The 11,239-nt window shown below is 57.0% G+C and overlaps 2 protein-coding genes across 3 annotated transcripts in view; one reads left to right on the forward strand and one right to left on the reverse strand.

The window, feature by feature from the left end:
* NTRK1 (neurotrophic tyrosine kinase, receptor, type 1) overlaps positions 1–1,879 on the reverse strand; it is an 18,652-nt gene extending 16,773 nt beyond the window's left edge. For both annotated transcript variants that reach the window (XM_010838210.1, XM_010838209.1), the window contains exon 1: positions 1,668–1,879. In XM_010838210.1, the coding sequence (XP_010836512.1) occupies positions 1,668–1,879 (212 nt within the window). The remainder of the gene's footprint in view (positions 1–1,667) is intronic.
* A 1,733-nt stretch (positions 1,880–3,612) lies between these two features.
* INSRR (insulin receptor-related receptor) overlaps positions 3,613–11,239 on the forward strand; it is a 17,020-nt gene continuing 9,393 nt past the window's right edge. Inside the window, 6 exon segments of the mRNA XM_010838208.1 lie at positions 3,613–4,218; positions 7,449–8,000; positions 9,543–9,846; positions 9,941–10,083; positions 10,274–10,478; positions 10,958–10,974. Of these exon segments, the coding sequence (XP_010836510.1) occupies positions 4,134–4,218; positions 7,449–8,000; positions 9,543–9,846; positions 9,941–10,083; positions 10,274–10,478; positions 10,958–10,974 (1,306 nt within the window). The 5' untranslated portion in view covers positions 3,613–4,133.

Here is an 11,239-nt window from a genome sequence, read left to right on the forward strand (position 1 = left end):
ACCCACTCAGCCCCCAGCTCCTGCCAAGAGAGCCTAGAGGTGTAGGGACCTCAGGAGGGGGTGAGGGACCCGGGGAGGGAGTGAGAAGGTAGGGTGGCCGAGTATGTGCAAACTGTCAGGCAGCGTGCTCAAAGCTGCCTCATTCGTTTGGATTCATAATCAATCTGTCTATTCGAGTCCATTATCTCCTCGTTAGCTCTGCGGGTGAAGGAGGAGGAGGGGACCTTGCAGATGGAGGCAGGGGTTAGACTGCTGCCCCACCCAGAGGGACAGCTCCACTCACACCCTGCATGGCTTCCAGCCCCCAGCCCCCACCTGTCCACACTCCCCACTCCCACTTCCCCCCCTGCTGGACCCACTAGGGGCTTGAAAGGGAATCAGGAAAAGAGTGCTGATGGGGAACATGCAAGAGCCTAGACCCTGCTTTGCAGACCCAGTGACAAATGCACAGGACTGGGGGTGGCAGGCTAGACTTCAGGCCTCCCTCCTATCATGCAGAAACCTAGGTCCAGACCAAGACAAGGCCATCTCTCCTCCTGGCCTCCCTAGGGCCATTAGGGAGCGAGATTGAGTACCTTCCCGTTAATTACCACAAGATAGCCGAGTAACTCAGTGCCAATTATCGTAGGCTGCTCAAGTCACTTCCAGACATTGATGGCCCCTGCCACAGATACCTTTCAGGCTATTACTGCATGAGGCCAGGGTTCCTTGCCCACTGTCTAACCCCAGGCCTAATAGGAGGAGGATATTCTAGCAGGTCCTTTCTTCTTCTAGAACTCTTGCTGGCCGCACCAGCCACATAGAATACTCAAGTATTTTCCAGACACCATCATATGATGCTTGAGTATCTCTAAGCCAATTATTAAAGAATACTCCCATAGGTTTCACCAGTTGCTAAAAAGTACTTGAGTATTTTGTAACCAATTAATGCAGGATGTCAGAATACTTCAAATGTTGGCGATTCCTCCCAGTTTCAGGTCTGGAAGGGAGGAGAATCTCTCAGCAAGGGCACTGTCTCCCTATGCAAAGTAGGGAGAAAAGGGTGATGAAAGAGATGGGGATGTGGAGAGGGGAGCTTGGAGGGGCTCTCATTTCCTACCTCCAAATTAAACCGTGGTGGGGAGGAGAGATGGTGGAAATCGGGAGAGGAGAGCTCAACCACCAAGTTATGGCCCCTCAGCGCCTCCCACCTATTTCAGTTCAATTTCCAATTCAAGAGAGAAGAGCCGACTTTGCCTGGTCATGACAAGGAAGGGGGTAAGGGCGGATTTATCCCTGGGAAAGGAAAATGGTAAGGGTATCAAACTGGGGGTGGGGAGTGTTCTCTGCAGATAACCACCTCCTGTATAGGGCAGAGGGTGGGCTCCTGGCTGAGCTCCAGAAAGCGATTTCTAGAAGGCTGGGCTCTCTCGGATCTGGTCCACAGAGAGCCCCCTCTTCCTCTCCTCGAAGCTAGCACCTAAGCTGCCCTGACCCCAGCATCCAGGCAGTAACTGCGGAGGCTGTCAAGGCAGCAGAGGAAAACCAAGGCACAGCCGAGACTTGCGTGTTATCGGTCTCCCGCCGCACCCGCCCCTCCTGATCTAGCACGCAAGCGGTGAGTCCGCGCCCGCGGGGCACGGCTATGCCCGCCTGTCCCCGCGCCCCCTGGCTCGCCAGACACTCACAGCTCTGTCAGGTTCTCGGCGCCTGGCAGGTGGAGGAGGTTATCCAGGGCCCCCGGCCGGGTGCAGCGTAGCCCCGAAGGGCCGTGGGGGCAGCAGACATCGGGGCAGGATGCAGCGCCCGCAGATGCCAGCATCAACCAGGCCAGCAGGCTTCCCGGCCCCGTAGCCCGGAGGTGCCCGCCAGGTTGCCCGCCCCGTCCGCCTCGCAGCATCGCGACGGCGCCCGCCTCGCCGCGGCCGGGCAGCCGTCTGTGCGCTTGCAGCAGCCGCTGCCGGGCCTCCCCCGACATGTGCGCTGGGCGGTGTTAAAGACCAGTCGCCAGGAAAGGGCGGAGCCAGAGGCCTCCGCCCGGCCTCGCCCCGCCCCTTCTGTCTCCAACCCCGCCCTCTCCTCTTCTAAGTCGCGAACTCTGCCCCAACCCTTTTCCGAGGCCCCCTGCGTCAGCCTACTCCCCCAAGGTCCCCCCAGCTCCAGTAGATGCGGAGGGGCAGCCTCAGAAAGCCTCAGAAAGCCTCAGAGGTGTCTGCTGGGAATGGGGAGACTGGGAAGTTGATACATTATTTTTCCCAGCCTAAAGCCGCTGCATTTAGCGGGTAGGTGAGATGACTGAGCTTGGAAACGGTGGTAGCCCAGGTCACCCTAGCCAGGCCCCGGCCTCAGATCTCACTACGCATTGTGCGCGTACCTGAGGAAGTGTGCATGTCACTTGGGATAAATTAGGGGAAATACTCCCTAAACTCTAGAAAGAAATGGGGAGGGACTCCCAAGAAACCAAACGCAGGAGCTGGAGAAGGAAAAACAGAAGAGACAGAAAGGGATGGTGTCGCCCCCAAACAGCCGGAGAATGGAAACTCGGGAACGGAGACGCCGATTTCCAGGAGAGACCACAGGGTGGCGCTGGCAGCCCGCGCGCAAGGGGTGAGCTCCGCCGGAGTTGGGTGGGTGGGGCGCGGTCTGCAGCCCCCCACTGGGCTGCGCCTGGCGACCCAGCGTCAGCCACTGACCCGGGCCAGCCAGCACTGGCCCTCGGGCAGGGTAGGGCCAAACTGGGCTGGGCAGGCATCGATCGCCGCTCTGACAACAGCATCGATTTCTGCGCGGAGAAATTAATAGATCTTCTCTTAGCTCCTCGGACTCGGGAGCCGCCCGCGGGCGGAGCTGGGGACACGTCGGTCCAGGGAGGCCATGCACCCGGAAAGCCCCTGCTCCCCAGCACCAGCTAGAGGACGGGTCCCAGCCCCTTCACCCCGCGGGCCTCATGCCTGGGAAAGGGGAAGGAAGAGGGGTCCTGGGGGAGGGACTCTAAAGGAACCCAAGAAGGAAGCCCTCCGAGGGGAGAGTTTTCCCCACCAGGGCCCCACATATATCCCCACCAATTCCCCAAGACGACAGAGACAGAGACCGACCCACCGAGCAGCCCGAATTCAGGAAGGTGACGAGACAGAGGCGGAGCCCACGGGGTGATTGCCCTTTCCACGATTTTGGTTGGAACCAAGGGACTTAACTGGGACAGAGCCTTGCGCCAAAAGCCTCCTAAGGAGGCTGCGAGGGCCTCGGAGAAGCGAAGGGCTTGGCTATTCCGGAGACGGGTCGTATAACCGCCAGGTTTCAAGCTTAGTTAGTTAGCCCGCAGGTGTCAAGGCAGAGGGTGGCAGAACTCAGAACCACCCGTTCCCCGGGGGTGGGGGCTGCTTCCTGCCGCTCGGGCTAGCCGTGCACCCCACCTGGGAGAAGTCCTCAGGGGCGGGGGTGGAGGGACCCACCGCAGCTGCAGCGGGGTTGGAGGGAGCTCTGTTCCAGGGCTACCATCCCCCGGTATTTTGGCCTTATTTCCCCAACAGACCTGTCCACCCTTGAGTTGTCAGGCTAAATATTTTGGCTTGGCGGGAGAGGTGGAGAGAGCCGAGAGGTCCCAGTAAACCAATCCGTTGGGTCTGGGGCGGGGAAGCGGGAGCTGGGCGCGGCCCCTGCGTGCCGCCCTGGGAGATACCGTGGCAGCGCGGCCAGCTGGCGCTGGGGAGCCGAGCGTGCCCGGAGGGATACGGGGAGTCTCTCCCCAGAGAGTCCCGCGCGCCCCGGAACCCCCAACTGCTGTCCTCTGCCCCCGCCCTCGGGGTTGACCAGGCCTCTGGCTCTGTCTTTTGCTCAGCGCCCTGTGTGACTTTCTTCCCCTGGAAGCTTGAGTCTCCCCGTTGCCGTCTGCAGCTCCGTCCTCGTCTCTCTGTCTCCGGGTGCACACTGAGTCTCTGGCTCCAGCGGCCTGTCACTGTCTGTGTCTCTGTGGCTCTCATTACTTCGTTTCTGTCTCCTGCCATCTCTATGCAGGATTCTTTGTGGTTCTGCTCTTTCCCTTCCCTTTCCCTCTGAAGCCTGCGTCTCTGTGTCCCTTAGGACTCGTCAGACCCTTCTACTCCCTGGAGCCATCTGGAGAGGAGCCAGGACTGGGCACAGACAGGACCAGGACAATGGCAGTGCCCAGTCTGTGGCCATGGGTAGCCTGCCTGCTTGCAATCCTCCTCTCCTTGGGATTTGGCCTGGACACGAGAGAGGGTGAGTCCCCAGCCCTGTCTCCTGGAGCCCCATCTCCCTCCCAGCAGACTGGGAGGCCAAACACTGAATTTCCACCCAGAACGCGTCCATTTCCCTACTGGGACATGAAGACTGGGGGTAGCTCTCAGAAGGACTTCCCACCAGGGAAAGCAGTCAGTTTCCCACATTAAGGGTGTTTTCCTCTCCGTTCCCTGGGGAATGAGAAGGACCTTGAAACAGAAGGATGGATAGATGCCCTCCATTTCTGCTTATGAAACAGTGATCCTAGTAAAGCCCAAATGAGAACCAAGGTGGGGGGAGGGGTAGTCTTAGAGGTCATTTCTAGAACCGCTAAATGGGAAAGAGGCCCAGGATGAGAAGGAGCTGAGAACTAGGCACCATTAAGTAACTGAACCCACTGTGCAGAGGGGAAACTGAAGCTCAGAGACCTGAAAGGGCAAGCTAGACTGTGTCCTGAACTCCTGCCTCTGGGTCCTGTCCTGTGTCCCCCACTTTGAGGGCCCATCCATCGGGCTAGGGGGCTGCTTTAAATTAGTCCCCAGGCTAAACACTGTGTAGTTTTGGGGGATGGGACCACGTAGACAAAGTGGCTCTCCTGGGGGTGCTGGGGACTTGGCAGGGAGAGGAAAAAATGCTGAGAGTGGAAGATTCAGAGGCGGAAGGGGTAAGAGATGTCCTTCTCCCCAAATCTCAGTCTCCCTTCCAGACTCCCTTCCAGACTCCCTTCCAGTCTCCCTTCCAGACTGAGGGAGCTCAGGAATCCAGTGCTCTGTGCCTCAGGGATCACGTGATGCCCTCAGACTGGGGCCTTCCAGGGCAGAGCAGAGTCTCCCCTTCCTGTAGAGACAGAAGGGTGACGTGAATGGGTTGGGGTACAGAGTCCCCAGAGGCACTGCCTGCAAGGCATAGCCCCACAGCCTGCACCCCTCCCCTCCTCCACTGCTGCACCAGGACAGGGCATAGCAGATGCCAGCCAGGAGCACAGTTGTCAGGACAGGAGCACGGCCCTGGGGTGTGGGGGAGGGAGGTGTTTGGTCAGGGGACCCAGATGTCTGGTTCCCAGTGCAGCTCTGCACAGGGCCATGTCTGGAGGGGAGGCAGGCAGGGGTTAACCTGTGAAGGTCGGTAGATTTGTTTTTCCAAATGACTCCCATCAGGGGAGCCCTAGAGAGGCCAGGGCATGATGGGAAGTGGCATGTGGGCTCCTGAAAGAACCCCCCATCTGCCTGCAGAGCCTGATTGGCCTTTGCCTAGAGGGACCAGAAGTGTTTTCTCTTTGTGTGTGTGCATGTGTGCCTGCAAGTGCTCAGACACACACAGTTGCTGGTAGAGCTAAGCACAGGGGCCATTAATGACGACAGGAAGAAGGTATGAAGTAAGCCCCAGCGAGCCAGCCTAGCCTGCCCACCCCCTTTAAAACATCAGGGGATGGGCCTGGGTATTTAAGATGCCTGCCGTGTTGCTTGAGGACTGGGTAGGAGTGGAGGGAGTGGACGCCGGAGACGTTAGCAGGACTCGACTAGCAAACCAAAAGATTCAGACCCGAATCTTCTAAGTGAGGACCATGGAAAGTATCCTTGGGAGAAGGGAGTGCAGGAGCCAGGTAAGCAACCTATTAGGGGAACCATTCTAGGTGACTTGGGGAAAGAAAGGAAAATGGGGCCAGGGTCCTGGGACCAGAAAAATCCAGACACACCCAGTTCCCTGAGGGAGGAATAGACTTGGGGTCCAGATGCCGTTGATTCAACTCACAACCCCCGAGTGCCCAGTGCTTCCTGCCCTGAACTGGGCACCATGGTGATTGACAAGGGCCCCAACCACAGGAGAGTCCCTCCTTAGAAATGGTGACAGAGAGAGAGAAAGCAATGTTGCGGCAATACCCCAGGTGTTCTGGTGTGAGTGCTGGACTTAGTGCAGCAGAGCCTGAAGGGAACGTGATTAACGCAGGGTCAGAGGGTCAGGGAATGGGGGCTTGACCTGAGGCTTTCAGGACAAGAACTGAGGGGTTAACAGGCCAAGGAACTTTTCTAAGGTACTAGTGGGGCCCAGTTTATCGACGTCCTGGAATGTCAGGCTGAAGAATTTAAACTTGAACTTTTGGCAATGGGGAGCCATGGAATGTTCCTTCGAGAGGAAACAGATGCTGGGACCAAGGTTCTAGCTTCCTTAGGCCTGGGAGAGAAAGGGAGTGTATGAAGCTCAGACTATTGCTTCTCAGTCACAGAATTCATTCATTCATTCCTTCATCAAATATTTACTGAGCACCAATTTTGTGCCAAGCACTGTATCAGGCACCAAGGACACAGCAATGAATTACATGATGACCCCTGCCTTTCTAAAGCTTACAACAAACAAAAGAAGTAAATTGTATATTAGCCAGTGTTAAGCATTAGAAGGAAAACTAAGTAGGAAAGGGAGTAGGAGGTAATAGGGTGATCAGAGAAGTCCTCACTGAGAAAGTGACATCTGAGCAAAGACTTCAAAGAGGTGAAGAGCCATGGAGAGGGAAGAGTGTTCTAGCCAGAGGGAGCAGAAGGTGCAAAGACCCCAAGGCAGCAGCTTGGCAGGCTCGTTTGAGAAACCACAAGACAGCCGGTGTCTCTGAAGAAAAGAGAAAAAGGGGATAAAGTGGGAGAAGTGCAGAGGCCATGTAGGCTGTGGTAAGGACTTCAGCTTTTCATCAGTGAGATGGAGGCCGCTGGGGTGCTGTGAGCGGTAGAGGAGTGTGATCCAACTTGTGTGGTGTGTTTCCACTCTGGCTGTGGAGTGGAGGATAGGAGAGAGAGGGGGATAGGGCGGAAGTGGGGAGACCATTTAGGAAGCTATTACTGTAAAGTCTGGAGAAGACGATGGTGAAAGCGGTGAATGCGATTCTGGGTATATTTTAAAGGTGGAGCTCACAGGGTGTGGGGGTTAGAGAAGGAAAGGAATGATGGAGGCTTTCGCTTTGGAGTCTGACTGCAAGAAGGAAGTTGCAGTCAACTGAGACGGGGACGTGAGTTTGGGAGGGAAGGTCACTTTTGCCCAGGTGGGCTCCTCTGGTGGGGATCCTGTAAGCTGCGGATGAAGCCTCTGAGGCCCAGAGAGGAGGTTCCCCCCACACCCACAGCAGAGCCTGACTCTGCCTTAATGTTCCCTCCCAGTGTGGTTCCCTCCTCCCCAGCTGCCAGAGCAGGATGAGGTGCTTGGCCCAAGCTGTACTGATGGCTACCTGCCGCTTGTACCCACAGTGTGCCCCAGCCTGGACATCCGCTCAGACGTGGCAGAGCTGCGGCGGCTGGAGAACTGCAGCGTGGTGGAGGGCCACCTGCAGATCCTGCTCATGTTCACAGCCACCGGCGAGGACTTCCGTGGCCTCAGCTTCCCACGCCTCACCCAGGTCACCGACTACCTGCTGCTCTTCCGGGTCTATGGCCTGGAGAGCTTGCGTGACCTCTTCCCCAACCTGGCAGTCATCCGCGGTGCCCGCCTCTTCCTGGGCTATGCGCTGGTCATCTTCGAGATGCCACACATGCGGGATGTGGGGCTGCCGGCACTGGGGGCCGTTCTGCGTGGGGCTGTGCGTGTGGAGAAGAACCAGGAGCTCTGCCATCTCTCCACCATTGACTGGGGTCTGCTGCAGCCTTCACCTGGTGCCAACCACATTGTGGGCAACAAGCTGGGCGAGGAGTGTGCCGATGTGTGCCCAGGCCTGCTGGGCACCACGGGTGAGCCCTGTGCCAGGACCACCTTCAGCGGGCACACCGACTACAGGTGCTGGACCTCCAGTCACTGCCAGAAAGGTGGGCACTGGCACAGAAGAGGGCCAGGGAGCGCAGGGAGGGCAGAGGCAGACGGCACTGGGCACCCATAAGATGGTATGTGTCAGTACTTTGCTGACAGTATTTATTTTAACTGTCATTCATCCTATGTCTTTATTCCCATTTTGCAGATGAGGAAACTGAGGTTCAAAAAAGTTAAATAACTGACGTAGCATCAGGTAGTCAAGGGGTAGGCGCAAGACAGTGTCAGGTAGTCATGGAGACAGTAAAAGAAAAGTATAAGTTGAATATGGGGGAGAAGAGTAGCGTGAATGGATACGAGGCAGCTGCACAAGACGCAGAATGAGGCAGAGGTCAAGAGCAAAGCCGACTGTCCTGGGTTCGAATCTCAGCTTTACTACTTACTGGCGATGTTCGTTTCGCCTCTCTGTGCCTCGATTTCCTCATTTGTAAAATGATTGTAGCACTGTGATGAGGAGCAAACTGTTCTGTAAAACATCACAAGAGTGCCTGGACCATGGTAACTAGTTCTGTGTCTGGTGCAAACGGCCACAGTACAGGCTGGCAGTACTACAGTGGGGAGGTTGGGAGCTGGGAGGAAGAAGAAAGGAGGAGGAGGCAGATGAAGAACAGGACAGGAGAGGACAAATATGTGATGTGGGACCTTTTTTAGGAGGTAAGGTGCCTGGAGGGGAAGCAGAAGGAAAGGGTGGAGAAAAGGAGGAGTGGAATAAGGCGGGATGGTTGGAGGAGGAGGTGAAGGTTGTGGAGAAGGGAAAGGAACCTTGAGAGGTTGGAAGCAGATCTGGGGTCCCCAAGCTGGGGTTCCTTCCATGCAGCCCCTGGAGGTCAGCTCTCTTCACCCCAGTGCCTCAGCATCAGGGCAGAAGAGTAACCAGATCCCTGCTATATCTGCTGTGCCCCCACCCCGAAGTCTCCCTGTTGGCTGTAAACACAGCTGCTTCATGTCCTCTCTCGTGTATAGTGTCAACATGCCCTGGCTGACCCCTGCCACACGCATCGCTCCCATGGACACATCCAGCTGCCACTGTGCAAAGGAGCCAGGCTCCTGGCACCCAGCCCCACATCTGCTTGGGGCTACCTTCCACCCAGGGCAGAGACTGAAGAGGGAGGAGGGATGGGCAGAGGCCTGGATCGAATGACCAGGGGTGGCCCCTTCTCCCACACACTCCCAGGTCCACCTGGCCCTAGTCCTCACTCCTCAAGAGAAGCTGGCTGGTTCACCTTGGCCCCATGCCCAGCGATGATCTGGGCACCAGGCCTAGACAGGACAGCAGGCTGGGGAGCAGGAGCCCTGATGGACAAGGTCACTGCTTGGTCCTGAGTTCCAATACCCCTGACTAGGCACTGTGGGAGGTGGGGAGTCACAGAGAGGGGCCGTGATCCGTATCTTCAAGAGCCCCCATCTGGGGAAGAGTTGGCAATCAGTGTCATCTGAATTGGACGGATCTGGGTGCAGACCAAGAGTATTAGCCCTCAGGGAGAGGGCGGGGCAGGACCAAGGAGGTGCAGGTAAGGTCTAACGCAGCACTCTGCCCGCAGTGTGCCCCTGTCCTCGGGGGCTGGCCTGCACAGTCAGGGGCGAGTGCTGCCACGCCGAGTGCCTGGGAGGCTGCAGCCGGCCGGAAGACCCCCGTGCCTGCGTCGCCTGCCGCCACCTCTACTTCCAGGGCGCCTGCCACCGGGCCTGCCCGCCAGGCACCTACCAGCATGAGTCCTGGCGCTGTGTCACAGCGGAGCGCTGTGCCAGCCTGCGCTCTGTGCCTGGCCGTGCCTCCACTTTCGGCATCCACCAGGGTAGTTGTCTGGCCCAGTGCCCTCCAGGCTTCACCCGTAATGACAGCAGGTGAGTGTCGGGTGGGTGGGGGGCACCCTTGGAGCAGTGAGGAGGCCCACACTGGTCCAGGACTCATGCCACATCCTCTGCTTGCCCCTACTAGCATATTCTGCCACAAATGCGAGGGGCTGTGCCCCAAAGAGTGCAAAGTGGGCACCAAGACCATCGACTCTGTCCAGGCAGCACAGGATCTGGTGGGCTGCACCCACGTGGAAGGGAGCCTCATCCTCAACCTCCGTCAAGGCTGTTAGTGCCTTCCAGAGCCACACCCTTCCTCCTGGCCACACCCCTTACAATGACCCAGCTAAAGCACCACTTTCCATCATCCTGGGTCCCTGCCCTGAGGGCCCCCTTCCCTGGGCCCCCAGCCAGCTCCCCCACAATGGACCCATCACTTTCCTTGCCCCGGCTCCAGTCCTGTCTTCCCCATCCCCAGATAACCTGGAGCTGGAGCTGCAGCGAAGCCTAGGACTGGTAGAGACCATCACTGGCTTCCTCAAAATCAAGCACTCCTTTGCCCTCGTGTCCCTAGGCTTTTTCAAGAACCTCAAACTTATCCGGGGGGACACCATGGTGGATGGGTAAGGGATCAGAAATAGTTTCCTCTATCATATCTCCTCCCCAACATTCCCCAAACTGTAGTCAAGTGTGCGGGAACCAGCTCTGCTACTTACTAACTATGTGCCTCTGGGTAGGTTAACTTCTCTGGTCCTCAACTTTCTCATCTGTAAAATGGGGTTAACATAACACTACTTATTTCTTAGGGCTGTTGAGAATATTACTGAAGCTGTTATGTATAAAGCACTTAAAACAGAGCCTGAAACAAAATACACACAATTACATAAAACTGTATTTACATATCACCCTATACGGATTGCCTATAATTGTTGTCATCTGATCCTCTTAGCTGCAGAGCAAACTCCCTGGGTTTGAAACCCGTTCCTACCTCTACCAGTCGAAGCTTACCCTTAATGTAGCCAGGATTTTTCAAAATAATGTTTTAAATTATCATCCAGCCAAGTGGTTTCTCGCGTACCCCCCAGGGTGTCCCCACTCCAGCTGGAAAGGCACAGCCCCAGGCTGAGTCTCACTCCGCCCTGTGTCCCCAAAGCCAGGACAGAGCCTGGCAGAGAGCAGGTGCTCAATTAACGTGAGATGCAGGAAGGAGGAAGGTGGAAAAACTGTTGGCCCCATTTCACTGATGAGAAAAACACAGAACGTGGGTGCCTTGCTGGACGTCACACTCCTGGTCAGTGGCACAGAGTGGGTGTGTACTAATGCCCCACGTGTACCGGTGTGGGTGGGCTGCTGTGTGCCCCTCCTCCCCTGTGTGCCCCTCCTCCCCTGTGCCCCCAGTGCAGACCCTTCAGGAAGAGCCCATAAGACACACCCTTCCTGAAGG

Source organism: Bison bison, unplaced genomic scaffold, assembly GCF_000754665.1.
Source record: "Bison bison bison isolate TAMUID 2011002044 unplaced genomic scaffold, Bison_UMD1.0 scf7180017864093, whole genome shotgun sequence".
In the NCBI taxonomy this organism is placed as follows: domain Eukaryota; kingdom Metazoa; phylum Chordata; class Mammalia; order Artiodactyla; family Bovidae; genus Bison; species Bison bison.